This window comes from Bos indicus x Bos taurus, chromosome 4 (assembly GCF_003369695.1).
Source record: "Bos indicus x Bos taurus breed Angus x Brahman F1 hybrid chromosome 4, Bos_hybrid_MaternalHap_v2.0, whole genome shotgun sequence".
In the NCBI taxonomy this organism is placed as follows: Eukaryota; Metazoa; Chordata; class Mammalia; order Artiodactyla; family Bovidae; genus Bos; species Bos indicus x Bos taurus.
In genome coordinates this window covers 2465778-2487850 of record NC_040079.1, presented here as the reverse complement: position 1 = coordinate 2487850, position 22073 = coordinate 2465778, and the positions used below count along the sequence as shown (strand labels likewise).

General features: G+C 48.7%; 1 protein-coding gene across 11 annotated transcripts in view; it reads left to right on the top strand.

Annotated features, from left to right (window-relative positions):
• The window catches only part of RBM33 (RNA binding motif protein 33), a 110399-nt gene that overhangs the window by 48884 nt on the left and 39442 nt on the right, over nt 1-22073 (top strand). For 9 of the 11 annotated variants that reach the window (XM_027538487.1, XM_027538489.1, XM_027538485.1 and 6 more), the window contains 2 exons: nt 2081-2369; nt 5910-5968. In XM_027538487.1, the coding sequence (XP_027394288.1) occupies nt 2081-2369; nt 5910-5968 (348 nt within the window). The remainder of the gene's footprint in view (nt 1-2080; nt 2370-5909; nt 5969-22073) is intronic. The other 2 variants (XM_027538493.1, XM_027538486.1) reach the window with 1 other exon arrangement.

The following is a 22073-nucleotide window of genomic DNA, read 5'->3' as shown; positions in this document are numbered from 1 at the left end:
CTCAACCTGCTGCCGGCCCGACTCCGCCTGCCGGAGCCTTGGCCTGTGAGCTGTATGCGCGTCTTTGCTAGCAGTGGTATTTTAGAGCTGCAGGTTGCTGAAGCAGTCACAGCTTTCTGGCATGGCCTTAACCTTGCTCTGCTCATGTCCACCTTGGTCCCGGCCGCACCCCAGCCCAGAGCCGTCTGTGTCTCCGGCTCCTTTTCTGCCGTGGCTCTGCTTGTGTCTGTTATCTCCTTGGTCCATCTGTTGGCGCTGGCACTTTGCTCCTGCCACTCCCGAGCGTGCTCTGAGGATCGCCTCCTCAGCTTTGCAGTCTGTCCTAGTAGACTGCTCTCTGGGCCCTTGGGCGTCACCTGTGAGCTCCCTTCTTGAGCCTCTCTTACTTTGAGTGTCTTGAGATTGGGGTGTAGTCTCATCTCTTCCAACGGGGCCCCTTCTCTCTCTCCTGTTTCTTTGGCTGCATTGTCCTCAGGCCAGTTTCTGATCAGAGCTCTCACTCGGCAACATTGTCCTTCCTGCCATCTGCTCTCTCCACATGAGTCTGGGTCTCTAGCCTGCACCTCTTGCCAGCTCAGTTTCTTCATTTCCTAGCTGCCCTGGGCTTCTCTGCATGGCTGTTGCCCAGGCCCTAAATTCCCCTTGTTTAGAACATGTGATCTCCTTAAAAGTCCTTCGCGTGGTCGAGTGCGGGGCCCTGCCCTGTGTGCTTTCCCGGTTGAGTTCAGGTTTAGTTTAGCTGCCCCTCTGTCAGCGCGCTGCCCATGCGGATTCAGTGCTGATGGGATGGAAGAGGCTGCTTCACACACAGCTATGCACGGTACAGATGCCGTGCCTCAGAGGAGGGAACGGATCAGTCTCTGGGAGCATGTGTGCCCATGGATTTATGCTAGCTCTGCATCTTCAGGAAAGCCCTCCCCGAGGAAGGACAGGTTCGACAAGGTCGCGTACACTTGGGTTTCAAAATTCTCAGACCACGGCTGTTTCTTTCCTTTAGCTCCCAGCGTCTGTAGCCTGTTAAATGGTCCGTTTTCTTCTGTCCCCTTTCCCCTCGTCTGTCACACACTGTTAGTCATCGTCATCAGACACTGTAGAGGCTCCGGAATGGAATTCAGAAGCCTCTGAAGTCTGGCGTCATCCCAGGCGACCAGTGTGCAGGGTGCCCTGGCCGGTGGCAGCCTGTTGCCTCTGCCGCCCTGTGCGGCCGGTTGGATGAGTGCTCATAGGCAGGGCTTGTGGGACCAGGTTCTCTGCTCCTCTGCTTGCCAGCCGCGAGGAGGATCACGACGGGCCGGCTTCGTAGGCTTGTTGGCGGTGAGTTACTCCACATACAGACCTGTCAGCGCGTGCTTAAGACACCGGCGGAGGGGAGGAGGCCCAGTGCTCTTGAGGCTGTGGTGGGGGTCTCCTCCTCTCTCAAGACTGTTGCGCTAAGTAACCCCGAGATCCTTGACCACACAGAGGGTGTGTGTTCCCACTCTAGCACCCTCCGATCTTCGAATGTGGCTGCAGCCACGCTGGCCCACAAGTGCGCCTCCGGGCGTGTGTTCCGCCTCCGCTGCTCTCAGGTGATGCCATTCCACCGCTTGCCTGGCTCCTTCCCCTCCTTCCTGGTTCAGAGGCCACCTTCTCAGGAACCGTCCCTCCCCTCTGGGAGCCCTTGGCCCTCTCTGCCGCCTGCTTTCTAGCGGGGCTGCCCCTGCACTGCCCGCCCGTCTCTTAGGCTTTCTGGAGGAGGAGTGGGCCCGCCCAGGCAGCTTGTGCTCCGCCCACAATGCGTGGCTTGTGGCAGGCAGTTCTGATGGTTGAGCTGCAGTTTTTCCCTTTTGGAATCCATGCGTTATGTTCGGGGGCTGCGGTCTTCCCTCTTTGTCCTGATTTTGGCTCTTGTCGTCAGACGGTAGCCATAACTGTGAGCAGGTGGAGCAGCTCATTTATCCTGCTGTTCTATACGTTTGTTACTAATAAACTTACTTCTGAGTCAACTCTTACAGTGCAGTCAGTGTGAAATCTGTAAGGCACTGGCATTTTTCCTTGTAAGTGTTGATTGTTGTGACTTTGTCTCTTTTGGTGGTTTTAGACGTACTCTCCAAGATTAATTCCTCCTCCACAGCCTCAGCCACCGCCCCCGCCACCACCGCCACCGCCTCCGCAGCAGCCGATCCGCAGTCTGTTCCAGCAGCAGCAGCTCCAGCCCCTGCTGCCCCTGCAGCACCCGCACCACCCGTCCCCTCCGCAGGGGATGCACATGCCGCCCCAGATCGAGGCCCCCCGGGTGATGATGACCCCTCCTCCCGTGACCCCACAGCAGCCCAAGAACATACACATCAACCCCCACTTCAAAGGGGCCGTGGTGACGCCCGTTCAAGGTACGTGTCTCCTTTGCTGTGGTCAAGTTCCAGGTGACTGGCTAGTCCGTCGTCACTTCCAGGTCCATAAGGACTCCGGGGGCTCCCCGAGTCCTTCCCGCTGCTCACATGCATGCCGGCTGCCGGGTCAGGCTCCTCTCAGCTTGTGTGTCTCCTGTCACGGTGCTCCGGGGAGGGCATTGCGAGCGTGCGGCAAAGGCGCAGGGCCTTAGAGGCCACTGTGGAGGGCTCTGGGTGGCCCTCCTCGTCACTTCCTGGTGGGGCTGAGTGCCAAGGGCCTGTCCCCTCAGGTGCCACTCGTGCTGCTTTTTTGAGTTCCAGAGGTGCACACCCGTCTGTTCATGGTCAGTTCTGATAGTATGATCACAGACGCACGTTCCTCAAGCGAGGAGACTAGTTCTGAGCAGTGGACACGGAGCGTATCTTCACGCACCCGCTCAGCGCAGCGTTGAGGCAGACGCCGTTCTCCGTGGGGTTGGAGATCTGCCGGTGAACACAGCGGTCAGCGCTTGCTGTGGGTGTCGTCTAGCACCTTAGCAGCGACAGTGAGCCATGAAGACGGTGAATGAAGGCCCCGTGTGGCGTGTTGGAGAACGGAAGCGCAGTGCTGAGGAGAGCAGGGGAGCCCTGTGGTGGCGGGGCCGACTGCGCTGAGAAGGGAAGACCCGAAGGGGCGGGGGCTGCTGCCGTGCCTGTCAGCGGAGGGGTCTTCCAGGCAGAGGGGCCGGCCGGCGCAGAGGCGCCTCTTTCTGACGAGGCTGTGCCTTTTGTGTTCAGGTAACTAAAGAGAGACCAGGTGACAATTAGTGGAGTGCAGCGGTGGAGAGAAATGCGGAGCCTTGTCGTGTGAGACCTGGGAGCCTCCTGAGAGCTTTGCTTTTGTTCCGAATGAAGTGGGCCGTGATTAGAGGAGTCTGAGCACAGGAATAGCATCGTCGCTGTGTGTTTGACAAGGGTTGTTCTTGCTGCTGTGTTGAGAGTGGGCTCGTGAGCGGCAGGGGTGGAAACCAGGTGTTGAGTGGGGAGGTGAGTGCAGTGGCCCGGGTCAGGAGCCGGGCGTGCCTCAGGGCAGGACTGATGGATGGGCTGAGTGTGGACGGGAGAGAAGACGCAGCGACGCTGAAGGGGCCCGAGCGCTGGAGGGCGGGGTTGCTGTCACGGAGCGCGCTGGAGGCCCAGCAGGTCTTCAGGGGAGACCGCGAGCGCTGTGCTGGAGGCACCTAGACACGCAGGCGCGCGTGTCGGGGTGAGGTGACCAGGAAGCGTGCAGACGAGGTCTGGGTGCGGAGCTGGAGTGGGGCTCTGTGGCATCTCGATGGACCTGGGGCCTGGAACCTGGGGCACGTGACATGCCAGGGTGGGGGTCTGCAGGGAGGGGGAGCCCAGTGCTCGGGCGGCTGGGGGCGGGCTGCAGGCTGGGTGCTGGGCCCACAGTCGCCGGGTCTGTGGGGTTCAGGCAGGGTGCTTTTGGTGACGTGGTGGCGGTACACGCCTCATTGAGGTGGGCTTGAGCGGGAACGGGGTGCAAGCGTGGGAGACCATTGTATCGACAGGGATGAAGAGTGTCTTGCCAAGATGGACGTTGGGGAGCCTGAGAGTGGGAGTACTGGGCAGCCCTAGCACCCCCTGGAGCTGTCGGCCATGAGCTTGGATAGACCTGGCCACCTGCATGGTTCTCTCCAACCACACTCCCCTTTCTGCGTCAGGTGTAGCCTAGACAGCATTGGAGTTGCTGGAGTTCGGCTGTTGACGAAGCAGTAGAGGAGGCGTCTTGCTCACAGTGAAGGCCATGGAGTGTATGATGATAAGGGGCCAGGAGATGTTTGTGGGGTCCTGCAGTCGGGAGGTTGGGGTCATGGAGGGAGTGAGGCGGGAAGGTTGAGGTGGTGTAAGGTCATGGAGAACGTGCAGGTCTCAGGGCTGGGGCAGCTCTGGAAACAGCAGCTTGACTGTGCTTAGTTAAATAGAAAGCCACTGTTGTTCTTGAGAGAGACTGGTTGTCTAGTTGTCTCCTGTACGCAAAAGATAGAGTAACCCAGTGATTGTCAGCCTCACACAGTCAAAAGGTGTTTTAAAAAGTTAAAAAGATGTGTGCATACCTTTGATAGCACCTACTTTCGTTTCAAGGATGAAGAGTGTTTTATCATATTGTAATCAACCAGTTTTGTTGGAAATTTAACATGTTTTTGAGATTTTCAGTATTAAAATTGAAGACCTAGTCCATTAATTCATGGGACAGTGTGAGATATAACTATTAAATGCCAAATGTAAAGAGTTCAAGGTTCAGCTGGAACGGTCTCTTAGCATTACAGGTTGTAAATTGTCTCCTGTTCACAGCGGAGGAGGAAGCAGGTAGGGAGAAGTGTGATCTTAATTAGAAGTCTAATGTACCGATTTCTTTGCTTAATCATAATAAGCAAAAAATAGTTTATCTTAGTGCTCTATTTTAAAAATAATGTTGATTGACTTTTAAGCTGTATTACTTCTGTGGTGCTGATTTACCAGAACTTTTTCAAATTAAAACTAAATGCTGTTACATTGTTCTTGCTGAGTTCTCCATGGTATCCCTTTGTGTCTGTCTGTGTTTGATCTTCTCTTATAAGCACATTGGTCATGTTGGATCAGGGCCCCTGCCCCGCCCCCGTGACCTCATTTTCCCTCCATCACTTCTTTAAAGGTGCATTTCCACATGACCTTCCGAAGTCCTTGTGAGGAAGATTCCGGGGTGTGAAGCTGAGAAGGGGCTGCCCTTCAGCCCTTGCACCTGGCCATCCGAAATCTTCCTGGACGCGTCTGGCAGGACATTTTAATGGAGGGGTTAGCATGCTACCATAGAGTGGGCACCTCTTGCGAGGGGATTTTTTTACCTCCCAAATCAAAATCAGTATAAGGCTCGTGTATGAAACAGCTTAAACATGCAGGGTGTGGAACTAGCATCTGGCTTTTTCCCTGTTTTTGAAACTATTTGACACTGTTCTGGCAAATTGCTGGAACTGTGCCTCTTGAAACACACAGATGACAGGTCTCGGCGTGGCAGGCTGTCGGGTCGGTTGTCCTGCGTCACAGCAGCCGGCACAGATAGCCACACTGTGCGTGTGCGTTTTCTTCTCTGCCCGCTTCACTCGTCTCCCACCTCCCTCCCTTATGAGCCTGGAGGATTGGGATATAAATTTGTGTTCAATGGGCGTCGGAAAATGTAACTCGGATTAGATACCCTGGATCACCTGCATATGGATGTCGGAAACAAAGGAGATTTCTTACTGTAGAGGAATAATACCTTCTTTGGTGCGAAGTATTTTAATTCTAAGTAAGAATTCACCGTTGAAATGGAAGCTTCTGCTTGTGCTGTTGTACACTGAAGACAAAAGTTCTCTCCCCGTCCCTTTATGGAATCGTATCATTACAAACATGCAGCCTTTGCTTAAGTGTAAACCTAGCGTGTTGTGCACGTGTGTGTTCCGTGTGGCGCTTGGTGTGCCGTGCTCCTCTCCTGGCGGGTTCAGGTGAAGCCAAGTGTAACGAGTGCTGTTTTCCTCACAGTGCCCTTGCTGCCAGTCCCGAGCCAGCCGAGACCTGCGGTGGGACCCCAGAGATTCCCAGTGAGTAGCAGCTGCTCCTTCTGCTCTCGTAGGGATGAGCACACATTTACCAGGAAATATTAATACGGCAAATACAAGTGGTGCCAGCCAAATATAAGTTTAAGGATTTGTAAATATTGACAATAATTTTTGCAGTGGAAAATGTTTGTTAAAAGCTTAAGGTCAATGGATTTTTGAGAATGGAATTAATTTTGTTTAACTGTAAAATTGTTGAATCAGGATCATCAGTAGAATGCCTTTTGTCTTAAAGAATATGAATTTTGATTTTATTGTTGCCTTATGTTAGGTGAGGAAGGGCCTTTATTATCTTGTGTGTGGAGCCATTTGTGCACTTGGGGAAGTGTGAGTGTGTGTATGCCATTTTAGGGAGTAATAATGAGATGTCTACTTGTTTAAAAAAACAAGCGCAAAGGTCTTCATGAGCCATTGGTTTTATATTTTAAAAATGCAGGTTTTCTTTTTAAAGTATCTTTAAGACACCCTCGCCCCACTTTCCTGTGTTCCCATAATTTTATCCATTCTTCTGATAATGTTTTAATTAGAAGAAAAATGTCCATTAAATAGTTATCCATTTAAATAAATAAATTTCATTTTATTTGACTTTTTGGTTTGATTTGTAGTTAGTTCATAGTTTTATTAAATCAGTGAGAATGTGTTCTAAGAACAATTTGAGAAAAAAAAAAGGACCAGACCATAACATTTTAGTTTGTATATAAAACAGATGTTGTTTTGTTGATGCTAAATAATCTGATTTCCTGGAAATACCTAAATGACCTGTTTGACCCTAGCTTTGATCCTCAGTAGTAGCTACCATGTTAACCCACTCCAGTGTCTTTGCCTGGAGAATCCCAGGGACGGGAAGCCTGGTGGGCTGCCGTCTCTGGGGTCGCACAGAGTCGGACACGACTGAAGCGACTTAGCAGCAGCAGCAGCTACCATGTTTATGTGGGTCATAAATGAAAGATCTCAATGTGTAGTCAGATGATTATTCAAAAAGACAGTATTGGATTTAAAGGTTCAGAATATTTTTTAGGAACTTTCTTGATTTGTAGTTAATCTTTATGACATCATATTATTTCTAGAACTGATTCTTACTGGTTTCATATGCTTTATTAGCTAATTTTAAAAAATTAACTGATAAGTTCTAAAATCTAGTTATTTTAAAAATTAGGTGACATTTATTGAGCACAGATCCTTGCTTGAAACAGGTGTCTAAATAGTTAGGATGTATTTAATTTCATTACTCAAGGGTAAATATGTGTGTTTGGTGAATAATTTAACTGCTAGTTATTATAAAGCACTAACATTTTGTAAAATGTACTTTTTCTTATTTTCAGGGTTGTGAGCTTTTGCATTAGAATCATAATTGATTTTGTGTTTATAGTTTATTAGAAATGCCGAGATAAAATTTGATGAAAGCAAATGTGGTTTAAAATTATAAAGCAAGCTTGTGTGTAAATATAAAATTAGAATAATCATTTGCAGTTTTCAGCTACTTATAATTTCAGTTGTGCAAACATTTGTATCTGATACTAAAAGAAACCTTGTATTACTTGAAGTCATTACAAAGAGGATAATAAAATAATTTGTTTGTGAGAAATTAAACTAAAAGTTACATAATACTCTGAGGGTGGTAAATATTACTGAACTGCCCTTGGAGCAGTTTTTGCGAGGTGTAATGTTTTGTTATTTTTAAGGTGGGTTATGTGTACAGATGATGCGAAACAGGCTAGAGATTAGTCATATGTGTGATATAATTTGAGAAATAGTTACTGCCATTTAACATGTGTCTTTAAGCCCCAGTGCTGGTTCTTAAACTGTGTGCTCAGTTGTGTCTGACTCTTTGCACCCTGTGGACTGTAGCCTGCCAGGCCCCTCTGTCCATGGGATTCTCCAGGCCAGAAAACTTGAATGAGTAGCAGTCCCCTTCTCCAGGGGATCGTCCCAATTCAGGGATTGAACCTGCATCTCCTGCACTGGCAGGCAGATTAAGTTACAACAGAGGGTTTTTTCTGAAGTGCTTCAAATTATTACTGGGAAGGAGGCTAACTCTAGGCTGGCTCCTGTTGTTTTACATACACCAGATTTTTTTTTAGTTTTAAAACATCTTAATGCATAATTTTAAAAGTTATTTTTCTTTTACAGTTATTTCCAAGTTTTGGATATATTCCCCTTGTTGTCCAATATATCCCTGAACCTATGTTATACCCAGCGGTTTGTATCCCCCACTCTCCCACCCTTATTCCATCCCTGCCACCCTCTGCCTTGTAAGCACTGGCTTATTCTCCATATTTGTGAGTCTGCTGCTTTTCTGTTACATTCACTAGTTGTATTTTTTAGATTCCACATATATGTGATTTCGCACAGTATTTGTCTTTCTCTGTCTGATTTATTTCACTTAGCTTAATATCCTCCACATCCGCCTACATTGCTGCAGATGGCAAAATGTTCTTTTTTATGGCAAAGTACTGTTCCATTGTGTGTGTACATGTATATACGTCTTCCTTATCCATTCATCTGTTGGTGCACATTTAGGTTGCTTCCAGTCTTGGCGGCTGTAAATACTGCTGCTGTGAACATTGGGGTGCGTTTATCTTTTTTGAGTAACATTATTTCTTTCCTTTTCTACTCATCGATTCTGCTTGGTTTTTTAGTCAATGTAGATGTGGTTTCGTGACCACTTCGTCTCTCATGTGCTGAGTGTTCTGGATAGTGCTGGTCCTTAAACCATAAAGCGTATGAGCACAGGCCCACGAAGCCTAGTTTCCTCCTGAAGAGAGAATACTGTTGGGGCTTGAGAAAGCCCCTTGGGGATTTCCTACTGATGGCAGTGTACCCTGCGGGCTCTTTCTTGGTTCTTTTCGATAGAGGAGTTTAGTCTTTATTTGTTAAACTGAATTTTGCTTTGTAAAGTGACCACACACACACCAATTGATAAAACATATGTTAGGAAGGCTAGCTTCAGTTTCATCATAGGGTCTGTGTGAATCAGTGTGCTTTCTTGCTACACAGGATAAAGATTTGAATTACAGATTGTGTCAAGCAAAGCAAAGTGCATTTTGACTTTGTCTTTCCCCTGCCTAAACCCCTTTAATGAATTTCCATTGCTCTGCTCCTGGACAGCTTCATACGCTTACTCGTCTTGTGTGAGAAGCAGGTTCATGTCTCTATAGAGTCCCAGTCATCCTGTGCTCAGTGGAACCAGTCTGACCCCGGACCTCATGTGCACAAGTCCAGATGAATAGTTGTTCAGTGCGTGTGTGCAGGGATGTGACTGTGTGCTGCCTTGCTGTTTATTAGGCACCTGTGTGAAACAGTATAGAGAAGGGGTATATCTTTTGCACAGTAGAATTCCATAATCCACATTTAACTGTACAAGAATTCAGGTGTATCAGTTGACTAGAGAGTAAAAAAGGCAGACAGTAGTTGGAAGTAGCTCTAGGTTTTCAGATTTTAACGGGATTAGGATACAGTTGGTATAAATGTGAAGGTATTCCTTCTCCTCTCAACACTAGTAAACTTTACTTTCTCTTGTTCTTAAAACTTTGTTTCGGGCTGTGCTGTGTCTCTGATGATACGCATAGGCTTTCTCTAGTTGCGGTGAGTGGAGGCTTCTCGTTGCAGTGGCTCCTCTTGTTTGGTAGCGCGGGCTCTGGGCACGCGGTGAGTGGAGGCTTCTCGTTGCAGTGGCTCCTCTCGTTTGGTAGTGCGGGCTCTGGGCATGCAGGCTCAGTAGTGCGGCCTCAGGCTCTGAGCAGGGGCTCACTCGTTGTGGCACATGGGCTTCCCTGCGGCATGTGGGGTCTTCCCAGACCGGGGATCGAGCCCGTGTCCCCTACATTGGCAGGGGGAGTTTTAACTCCTGGGTCACCAGGGAAGTCCTCAATTTTACTTTCTTAATAGTCTATTTTGTTGGACAGTTTTGTAAAAACTTGAGAATTCTCAATTTAGCACTAGTGTGCCTAGAAACTGTACTAAGTGATAATACCTGCAGTCTTAGAATTAAACAATTAGAGAGAACTCTAGGGGCCTGGCGGGCTACAGCCCGTGAGGTCAAGGAGTCGGACATGCCTGAGTGAGTGAGCACACACAAGCTATGCTTAGTGTAGCAACACAAATATTTTAATTTCCTGTTAATGAATTTTATTTACAGAATTGAATAAACATTTTCTAAAAACAAAGATTTGAATGTCAAAGTAATATCCTAAGAAAGGGATGCCTTCCTTTTGACCGTTTTGGAAACTCCCGCTGAAGCTCTCAGCAGCGAGCCAGCGCGCCTTGTGTCAAGTCAGCCTCTGTCCAGACGGTGTTTTTCCTTCATTCCTTCGTGCATGGGATTTAGTGAAGTGCTTTGTCATTTAGGTTTCTGTCTAAAAATTAGATTCACGTATTTAATTTTAGTTACAGATATAGCCATTAGTGCTTTCTTCTCACTTAAGCTTTTATTCCCAGGACTATTTTATTTTTTCAGGTCAGAATTGTGAATCTTTTTTTAAACTATAATATGTCTCAGTTGATAGCACACATATCAGAGAATGAATCCTTTTCATGCTTACTTTCATATCAGAATATTAATCTGCTGAATGTAAAATGTGCCTTGGAAGTAGTGACTGCTTACAATCGCGGACAGACACAGGAAGAGAGCGTGTGCTCAGGAATTCAGAGTGCCTGTCGGTCCCTCCTCCCTTTCAGCTCCTTCTGTCCTGTCCAGTCCTGGCATCTAGCCACCTACCGTGCCCCAGTCTGCTCCTGAAGTGTTTCCGTTCCTGCCAGGACCTTTGAGTGGGATTTTGCAGGACAGTGTGGTTTTCTCTTTTGTTTTGTTTTTGCAGGGGAGTGGGGCTGGGGAGACTGTTCACCTTTCTGCAAGTAGGCTTGTGTTTCTGTGTCTGTTATAATTCTGTTCTGAGTTCCAACATCTGTGTTTTACACGTTAGTTTCATAGGTTTCTCTTTCCACAGAGGCTGTCTCTGATGTTTTTGTCATTAAAGTTTTAAGTCCTTTCCTTATCTGTAAGTATGGTTATTCATTTATGTATTTGTCCTCAGATTTGTTGTTTTTAAAAGTTTGTCCACTTAAAGTAACACTGGAGTGTTGATTAATGATATTTTCAGAAGTGTTGCTTTGAGATTTTGCTAATGTAATTTGTTTTCAGTGTCAGATAAAGCGTATGGATAAATTTTAACTCCCATTGTGAAGCTTCTTGACTTAGGGTATTTTAAAACCTATTCATTCATTTTGCATTGGTGTTTCTGCCAAGGCTGGTATTTCAGGGTAGCTAGTTAAATACTCAGTAATTTGGCTGCTGAATAATTTCCTAGTGATCTTTGTTTAAATTAAAACTAAGTTAAGTTCAGAAAGGACTAGCATGCCGAGCTTGAATTAGTCTTCTTAGTGATGCCTTTGTGAGGTAGACCCCGATACCTGGGGCTGAGATTTGTGTCTCCCGTGTGATTCCAGCGCCTCTCAGGTGGGTCTGACTGCACTGTGCTTCCATGGAGCAGGGGGCCTGGTATCAGGTGGTGGTGATTGACACTTCTGGATGTGTTTTATATGGCGTTTCATGCAAATCATGTTTGATGAGACTGCTGCATCAAATTACATTTCTTTCTGATTACAGCCCTTGCAGATGTGAATCCAGACTTTATTCCATCTAGGAAAAAGAAGTCTTTCTTTTGAACCCTCACTGTTTTTACAACTTGCCTTCAATGCTCTGTAATTATTAGCACTTAAGATGGGGAAGTCATGATGGGCATTTTCTCTGATCAGATCTGTGAGTAGTAGCAGGCAGCTGTGGGAGGAGACTCTTCCCGCTGTCAGACATTGTCAGGCTTGCAGCACGAGAATGCATTTTAAAATGCAGGTGACATAATACCCAACATCCTCCATTTGCTAGTGGGTTTCTGATTAATCATGATTACCATACATTATCATACCATCAAATTTAATCATATCAGTGAATTCCCATCTGCAGCAGTAACAGGAGCAGCTTAGCACTGTGGTAACAGCTATTAAATATGGTGGCTATAAAGCTGAGCGCCCCGTGGACTTGACTGCGTGCCCTGTCAGCGTGCATTGTGTGTGCTGAGTGGAGAGACGGTGGTGGGAGTCCACACCCGTAGCGCGAAGGCAGGGAGTACGCAGGTGTGCTCAGTCTGAACTCCTTGTGATCCCATGGACTGTAGCCCACCAGGCTCCTCTGTCCATGGGATTTCCCAGGCAAGAATACCGCAGTGGGTTGCCATTTCCTTCTCCAGAGGATCTCTTGCACCTCCTGCATTGGCAGGTGGATTCTTAACAAACCTGGGATCCCACAGGAATACTCAAGAGATCAAGTCAAGCCATTAAGTCTCAGTGTAAAAACTGCACTGTTAAAGTGTGATATACTATTTTATTTAATTTTGGGCTAAGTAAGAACGTCAGATTGAGTTGAATACCTTTCATAAATCCCGAGATACATAGTTCCATTGTAGAGTAGACTTAAACTTTGAGTAGGACTTGCCCATCTGTAATTGAATAATTCAGCCAATGAAATACAATAGCACACATTTTCAAAGTCTTAGAATGACTTCTGTGCAAAGAAAATCTCTGTCCTATTTTTACTGATTTCTCCTGCAAAACATACCATTTTTTAAATTAATGTTATTTTTCCTGGAGTCCTTGAAGAGCCATAGTTCTTTTCAGATAAATTTCGAAAGTGACCTTATTTTAAAGTCCCTGAAAGCGCTTCTTACAAAAGACTAGAGGTTTTGTTTTGTTTTGTTTTTTTAACTTGTGAAATTTAGTCCTTTTGATGCACAGTCTGATCTTTCACAGCTACACACAGGAGCGTCACCACTGCCGTAGACAGGAGTTCTGTCTCCCCAGACGACATTGTGTGCCGCCTCTTGTAGGCAGCCCTCTCCCAGCCCAGCCCCTGGCAGACCCTCATCTGGCTTCTGCTCCTGAAAATGTGGGTGAAGGGAATCGCGTGCCGGGCTTCGTTGTGGGTCCTGCTTCCTGCACGCAGCGCAGTGCGTTGGAGACACGTGTACCCCTCGTCACAGCAGCCAGGGGCTGTCCTCCCGCACGGACCAGCAGTACTCCTTGTGCAGTGTGCCCCCGTTAGTCTCCCCAGTTGCTGTTTGGCCAGAATTCTCTGTGGTCAGAGTGGGTAGTTAGATGGGCGGGTTGTGAGCCACATGGCAGATACGTTCAGATGAGAGTTTTGAAACAGGCTGCATGCTTTCAGTCCATGGAGCTGGTCCTGCTGCTGTGCTCAGTCCTTGATTCAGTGAGGAAATACCGTCTTTTTGGAGCACGTACTAGTGACTGATTGGTCAGTGGAAAATGAAGAGTATCATTGAGTAATTACAGTATTCCAGATTTTGTGCAAAGCTTGCATTCCACAACCTTAAGAGGGTATCATTTTCTCCACTTTACAGATAGAGAAACTGAGTCTTGGAAAGGGTAAAAGGTTCAAGTTCACATAACTGGTGCAGGAGGTAGGATTGGAACCAGGTCAGTCTGAGTCTCTTGATCGTGCTGAACCTTCTCCTTTTTTCTGAAAATATTAAAACACACCTCAGTAAACTGGAGAAAGATAATTGCATCTGGTAAGTTGACTCATAACCATAACATATAAGATTGTGCTTGTCAGGAGTGCTGCAGTGGAGAGAGTCCTGTGTATGGTAGGGCCTGTCATTGGGTGAGCTTGTTAAGAAAGGGTAAAGGAGGGGTGAGAGGCAGGGATAAAGAGTTTTTCATTTTATGAAAAAAAGTAGCAAATAGTCTTTAGTAGGTTCCTCAGAAGCAGTATTTTGTACTGAAGTGTTACAACTTGCGGTGCCTGCTCCTCCTTGAACCAATAATGTTACCATGGCGCATATAAAGTTCTGGCCCCCACCCCAGTAGGAAACCTAGGGCTGGCTGCTAGGAATATGGTGCTTCGGAATGTTTAGAATGCATCTGCAAATAAGCGAGTACCTTCTAGGAAAATGAATGTAGACATTTAAACAAGGCATAACCTGAAAGAAAAAAGAAATCTATGGGAAACACTGAAATAAGAGGATTAACATTGTGACAGTGGGCTCTAATTTTAATTGTGTTGGGGGTCACCAGTGGTCTTTATTCCTTGCATTTAACCCATTTAATCAGAATTAACTGAGAGGCATTATTTAGTGTCTTTTGGTTTCTTATATAGTTCTTTGCATTTTAAGTGAGATTAATAAATGAAAACACGTTGAAGCAGCAGGCTGTAATTTATTGAAAGATTCACGAAGTTTCAATGACATTGTTAAGGTATTCAATTAGTCTTACTAAAATATACCAACTGACCCTTTCAGGGAAGCTGATAAGTCACATAATAGCTATTAGAACCTCTTTATTCTTTGCATTATACGATTAACTTTGTGCTAAGCAATTTATGCAAAGTTTTCATCTTTTTTTTTTTGTAACCAAAGTTATCAGTTCTTCCTGAATAGGATTAACATAGATAACATCATATAATTAACAAGAGATGCAAAAAGGAAGTACAATTTGTATAAGAATTATATGAGGAGGATGATAATTTCTTACCTTGGACTTTTAAAGGGATTAAAGGAAAGCAAAGCAGAGCAGTTACGTGAAAAGATCAAGGCCGAATGGCAGCAGTGCTAGAAACTCTGTTGAGCGAGGTTCCAGCTCCCTGATAGTCTATTAAAATGGCTAGAGGTAATTTATTACCCTTTTACTTGTGAAATGATAGACATCATTGAATGACTGTTCACATCAAGAGAGCGCCCGACTTGGGAACCTTGGTACCTGAGGACAGATCGGTCCGGGAGAAGCAGTGTGTGAGAGGAGAAAGCACTTTTAAGCCAGGAGTCTGACAGTGTGAGTTCATGCCCTATTTATTGCCACTGGTGGTGGTATTCACTTGCTCAGTTGTGTCTGACTCTTTGTGAGCCCGTGGACTGCAGCAAGCCAGGCTTCCCTGTCCTTCACCGTCTCCTGGAGCTTGGTCAAACTCATGTCCGTCGAGTTGGTGATGCCATCCAATCATCTCATCCTGTCGTCCCTTTCTCTTGCCCTCAGTCTTTGCCAGCATCAGGGTCTTTTCTAGTGAGCCGGCTCTTGGCATCAGGTGGCCAAAGTATTGGAGCTTCAGCTTCAGTATTAGTCCTTCCAGCGAATATTCAGAGTTGATTTCCTTTAGAGATTGACTAGTTTAATCTCCGTGCTGTCCAGGGGACTCTCAAGAGTCTACTCCAGCACCACAGTTCAAAGGCATCAGTTCTTCAGCACTCAGCAGATAGTCCAACTCTCACATCCGTACAGGACCACTGGAAAAACCATAGCTTTAACTATGCAGACCTTTGTTGGCAAAGTAATGTCTCTGCTTTTTAATATGCTGTCTAGGTTGGTCATAGCTTTTCTTCCAAGAAGTAAGCGTCTTTTTACTTTTGTGGCTGCCGTCACTGTCCAGTGATTTTGGAGCCCAAGAGAATGAAGTCTGTCACTGCTTCCATTGTTTCCCCATCTGTTTGCCATGAAGTGATGGGACTGGATGCCATGACCATGGTCTTCATTTTTTGAATGCTGAGTTTTAAACCAGCTTTTTCACTCTCCTCTTCACCTTCATCAGAATGTTCTTTCGTTCCTCTTCGCTTTCTGCCATTGACAGTGTGACTTTGGCTAATTCAGTTTAACCCTGTAAACCTGAGCTTCTTCATCCCTTAGGGGAAAAGCGATTGGTTCTGCTGTGTATGAAAAACACAGTTGCTACTAGGGTTATCAGCCAGGATGCGAATGAGGCTGCATGTAACGGACAGCTCGGGTAACAGTGACTTAGAAACCTGCTGTCGTATTTTTTGCATAAAAGAGAAAGTTCTTCCGGGTTGGTGTAGCAGTTCTGTATTGTTTCCTCTGTTGTTGTCGGTTCTGTGTTGTCATTTTTTCCCACGTTTCGGGCTGAAAGAGGAGGAGGAGCAGGAGGCAAAGGCGTGTGCCCGCTGAGGCCGCCCCACCCAGCAGCCAGCTCGTCTTGTCTCAAGGCGGGCCTGCTGATCTTGCAGCTGGGCACCCTGTTGTCCTTCCATTACTGAGCGAGAGGTGAGAGTTTATACTAGGGAAGCAACGCGCAGGCTTTTCCACACGGACAAAATACGTGGCCCGAGGTTAAGTTGTATAAATAGAGAAAAAGAAAGTGACATGTGTATTCAAAACAGAACAGAAAATGGTGAGGGAAAAATGGTGTTGTGAGCTTAACGATACCTATATGTTAAAGTATTTTATACAGCCAGTACTTACTGGTAACAGTCGGCAGCTTTGGGGACCTTCGAGCTGAAAGTTTTTCTGTTTAGATATCCACACTCCAGTTCTGTCGCCCATCGAGGCGAATGGAGGCAGTTAGGGGCCTGTGCGTCTTCCCAGATGGTCTCCCTCGCGTCCAGCACTGGCTGACATCGCCAGAGAGGGAGCCCTTGTCACTGTGTATGTTGAGTATCAGCCACTGTCTGTCTGTCTGTCTGAACCATCTGTTGTTTTACCTGCTCTCTTCCCAATTCTGCTTCCACCTGGCTCTCCTGCAGGTGTTTGTCGTCCTGGAAATGGGCTTCTTGGACAGGATTCGTTTATCGTTAAGCTGGCTCTGTCCCGGTTTTGGCCTCCCTCGTTTGTCCTCCTCAGGGTGGCTTTCCTCTCCTTTGGGGCCCGTGTGTGACCTGCCACGACCTTCCCTGGCCCCCGCTGCCCCCACCTGGCTGTCCTAGGCTCCCGCACCTTGCCAGTGTCCCTTAGTTTCAAGGTTAAGCCCACAAAACCCCTGTCTCCATTGTTACTCTGTTGAGCCTCTTCCAAAGGCAGAGATTTCCTTGTTTACTCAGCTTGAGTCAGCTGTTTCTTTCTAAGCTGTAGATCGCATCTGTGGCCTTCCCTCCTTTTATCAGTGTCTCAGGTTGATCAGATAAGCACCCCTAATTTGTTTTGCCCGTTCAGGCCAGCTGTGGAATCTCCACGGCCGTCTGACTTTTGCCTTTAGAATTTACTGTTTTTCTTGACTCTAAAGCATGCACACGCTCTCCCTCGAGTCAGACACTGAGACGGAAAAGGGGGTACGAACGGAAGCCCCTGCCCTTGCTGTTCACAGCCCGCAGTCGGCAGCGTTGTGGCTGGGCGTCCCTGTCTGTCCTTGGGGTGAGGCCTGGCTCCGGTGCGTTCCCGCCTCATGCTTTGTGCAGGGCGGGTGAGTGCTCAGAAGAGTGTCACGAGCAGGAGCTGCCCAAGCGGAGCTCTCTGTAGTGTGGGCAGCAGAGCCTGGAGGGTCGGGGTGCATGGCTAGGAAGGGCACCGGGGGTGCAGCACAGGAGTGGTGGAGCCGGGCTGGCATCGAGTTTCCGGTCAGAGGCCCCCGCCCTGGCCTGACCTCCGGGGGCGGGGGCGGGGCTCCGCAGTGTGAGTCCCACCTGAGTTGTCCTTCCTGGGTAGAATGTGTGGCTATGGCAGGGAGTCCTCGGTGAATCCGCCACCGTCTGCCAGGGTGGCACATGCGTTGCTGGGATGTCTGGCCCTGGCCAGTGAAGGTGGCATGGCGACGGCCCCGGAGTGCCCAGCATGGGACCGTCAGTGGAGTGGACTGACTCCACAGCCCTGAGCCCTCGGTGGCTCACCTTAGGAAGCTTATTTCTCACTCAGGTCCCGCTCTGGGCATCTTCCTCTGGCCCCCGGGTCTCTCTCCAGCCCTGGCAGGTGGGGAGAGAGGGAGGGCTATCCGCTGGAAGTTGTCTTGGACTGAGTGGGCCTGTAGCCGGCCCCCATCACCTGTGCTCGAGCGCCGTCTGCCAGAAGGTGGTCGCGGGGCCATGTGGCTTTAGGATCGTCATGTGTTTTCCAGAGGCATGGTTCTCCAGTAGGCTCTACAGCCAGGGGGAGGAGGACACTGGCCTGGGCTGTACTCCTTCACAGCCGTGTTGGAGAGTACCCACCCACCTCCCACTTCCGTCTGTTCTGCAGGGAAGGTCCCTCTTCTCTAACCATAGGGACATGGTTGCAGGGTGCGGACGCGAGTCTCCAGGTTCGTGTTACCTTCTCTCTAACTGTATGACATCATTACGTGCAGGTTACAGCATGTTGCTCTTCTGAAGTTAGGTTGGGGGGCAGGGGCTGTTGGTCTTGGCTGCTCTCTGTTCTGACTGCCCTGTCTGTGCTCCGAACCTACCAGGGTCAGGAACCGGGGGCCGGTCGCCGGCTCCTCGGCCAGCACGGCCTGCCTCCCTCCCTCTCCTCCCTGAGGCTCCCGGCCGCCCCGACTGTGCTTCCCGGCACCGGGCACTGGGTGTGCTGTGGTGTCCTCGATGGGTGTGGGCCTGGGACGCTCGTCCCTCGGGCGTCAGCACCTGGGAAGAGCCTGAGTGTCAGTGCAGGAGACGGAGGTTCGATCCCTGGGTCGGAGAGAGTCCCTGGAGTAGGAAGTGGAAACCCCATAGACAGAGGACCAGGTGGGCTACAGTCCCTGGGGTCACAAAGAGTCAGACGTGACTGAGCAACTAAGCACAAGCCCAACATAATCATTAATTATGTGAATACTAAGCTAACACAGCTGTAACGTGTGTGTGTGTGGGGAGTGCCGTCTGTAGGAGTACCATGGAGGGTGACAGTGAAAGGCATGATGAGCCGCTGCTGCTTGCTGGGTGCTCCTCAGTGCTTGCGTGTGCTTCGTCTTCCCCTGTGAGGTGGGTCCTACCCGGCTCCCCTGTCCTATGGAGCAGGAAACCGAGGCCCAGAGCGATTTGATGGTGTGTGTTGGGCTGTGAGTGTGATTGTAATGGGAGGGCTGGGAGACACGGGCCGAGACTGTCAGTCCAGCCCTGGAGTCCACTTTCTCAGTCACTTATGCTTTAGGCTGGAGGATCGTTTGGAAGTTCCAGTTCCAGGTAATATTACTGATGCAGAAAGAATTCTGCGGCTTTGCTGTGTATTGCTAAAGGACAGCTGAATGCATGTGTACGTGCTGTTAGCACAGGGCTGATCAGGAAAAGAGAAGGTTTGGGGGGGGAGTTGAAAATCACAGTCTGAAGATTCCAAGAGGGGCAAGATTCATGATCCCGTATATGTTCAGTTTAATATCAAAAATTGGCCTTGCTGCTGCTAAGTCGCTTCAGTCGTGTCCGACTCTGTGCGACCCCATAGACGGCAGCCCACCAGGCTCCCCCGTCCCTGGGATTCTCCAGGCAAGAACACTGGAGTGGGTTGCCATTTCCTTCTCCAATGCGTGAAACTGAAAAGTGAAAGTGAAGTCACCCAGTCGAGTCCAACTCTTAGCAACCCCATGGACTACAGCCTGCCAGGCTCCTCCGTCCATGGGATTTTCCAGGCAAGAGTACTGGAGTGGGGTGCCATTGCCTTCTCTGAAAATTGTCCTTAGAAGTTAGAAATATTCAAAATAATCTCCCAGGAAATCTGAAAGTGCTTAGAGACCCTCAGGCAGCTTGAAATATTTCCTGAAAACTAGCTCCATCAGTCTCCTTCGAGCTCATTCTTGTAACTCTGTGACTGCTTCCTTTTAGGAAAGGCTGAAGGGGTTAAGGAGAGGATGTGTGCCCTGATCTCCTCCTCTGCAAAGTGAAAGTCAAAAAGTAGCAAGCTTCCTACTAACACAGTGGGGAAAGCCAGTGTGTTTCTCCACGGATACTTTGCCTAATTTGTCATGAGAGAACCTGGGTTTGGGCGGACTTGAAATCACTTGTGTGACAGAAGGAGAGAGAAGGTTGTAAAGAGCCCCATTGCAGCAGCCAGATGACCAGTGCCATTCAGAGCTTCATCTGCGGGGGTGAGACTTGTGGCTCTAAGGTGCATTTATAAACAAAAGGCAGAGTTTATAAATAACCACAGATGGCAGAGGAAGCCTGAGTGTTTTCCCAGCATGATGTGAGCCTGATAGGAGAAATGCTGTGAAGTATTGTGACTTCACATGTTAAGTAATGAAGAAAGCTGTGTTTGTAGGCAGGACAGAAAGGTTAGGAAGTGCTTCAAGCTTCTCTGAACTGTGAGCAGAATCAGGGAAGCAAGACAGAATCCGCGACTGCTGGCTTCTGGGGAGCTGAGCGGAGGCGGCAGCTCTGGAGGATTCTTTGGCACCTGGGGCTGAGTTCCGCCTTCCAGGTGTTGACGGTACAGCCAGCAACACTGCAGACCTCGTGTGTCCTTCAGTGGCCACTCAGGACTGAAGCGGAAGTGGGCTGGGCTGGGCGGGGTGCAGGAGGCCCTGGACGAGGGACTCTGAGAGCATTGCTTCTGAACAGTGGAAGTTAAGCTTTGTCTTACTTCTTGGGGGACCGGTGAGAGTCTTTAAGTCAGTAAACGTTCCGGTGAGCGCCGCTGCCTTCCCGTGGTTCATCCGGATCAGCACTGAGGGCTGAGTGGAAATAGCCGTACAGGACTTTCTCTCTTTCTCAGAAAACGCTTTTACTCTTCCCATCCTTCTTTCTGATACCGTTTCTCTATGTCTGTCCTCTTTTGTCAACTCGCTAGCATAGCAGTGACTGATACAGCTAATGAGCTGTGAGTCCTGAAGTGTGCTAACCGTAGTTCAGATTGAAAGCTTGTTAGCAAATCAGTAGTGTAATAGTTCCAACTGCTGTTGTAATTCAGCATCTTGTTCGTGTTTTTTACGTGAAAGCTGGCCAAATGCAGTATCAGAATGTGAATGAAAATTTCTAGAGTACTGCTAATATTAGCCTTGAGCACATGATTCATGGCAGAAAGTTCTCTGTGGATGGAGGTGCACCTGGGGAGGAAGCTCGAGGGGCAGGAGCATGGGAGAGGGTCGCAGGCAGCCAGGGAGCCTCAAGGGACGCTGCTGGGCCTGTCAAGAGGAAGGGGAAGCTTGGCAGGGGTCTGACGTGGCGTGTGTAGAGCTCCACCCAGCAGTGCCGGGTTCTGTGGGGATGCGGGCTTGGGGGCCAACCTTGGCCCGGGCGCACACAGTGTCTCCCAGGACAGGCCACTGGCAGGAGAGTGAAGGAGGGACAGGGAAAGGAAGTTTCTGAACCAGGGGCTTATGAGAGGGCTCACATTTTGGTTGAAACAGAAGCACAGAGTGAACATCCTGAAGAAGTCAGGATGTGGACATTTGTACAAAATGCGATGGTTTCCAGAATTCATGTTTTGCATAATAGTTATAAACTGTGATTTTCACATCTGAGTCGGGAAAGTGTCATTTTTAGAATCCCCAGATTTAGTCATTTTGATGACTTATATGCACTGAAACTTCCCCTACTGTATTTTCACTTGTTTTTCTTGGGTACTAAAATCTGTGATTAAAAAATAAAATATATAATAGTGTCACGTGATTGGATTCCCTTGGCTGTGAAGCGGGGCACGTCCCTCTGCCCTCACCGTGAGTCGGGGAGTGGGAGCTGGGGCGGTGGAGGCTGTGGCCGTCACGTCTGGTCTCCGCCCGTCCTGCCTGCGACACAGGTGCTCGCGCCAGCTTCACAGAGTGACTTGACTCCCGTGCCGATGGCTGCGGCCACTGCTGCTGCCCCGCGGGAGTGCACTGGAAGCAGGGGCTCTCGCGTGGAGACTGAGTCCTGGGAAGGAGGGAGGGTTCTCTCTCCCTCTTGTGACGGTGCCCAGACGCGAGCCTCGGTGCCGACTCCGGCTGGGCCTGACTCGTCCCCGGGTCTCCCACCACGTGCCCTTGGGGCTGTCAGACTAGCCAGGGAGGCAGGGCATCGACCCCAGGTCCCGGTGACAGTGCCGGTAAGCCCCCCCAGGTCCAGCCCAGGCGTCTCACGCCCACTTCTCAGCACACGGGTGGGCCGGCCAGAGTGAGGGCCTTTCCTGGCACAGCCGTCCTCCTGCCATCGACGGGCACTTCCACAACCACAGGGCTTTCCTGAGGCCTCTCGGGGTGCTGTCTGCCCCTCCAAGCCTGCACCCAGGCAGACCCTGCCCTGGTGGCCTGACGCAGGCCATACACACTGGCTTACACGTGATCCCCGTGCAGTTATCTGAAGGGAGCTAACATTTCTTAGGATGCTGTAAAGGTTGAAAAGGTTTTTTTACTTGTCTTCAGGTATGTGTTAATGTTTTACTATTTGTAAGCTAAAACCTCATGAAAAGTTCATGTGTTTTATTTTTATAA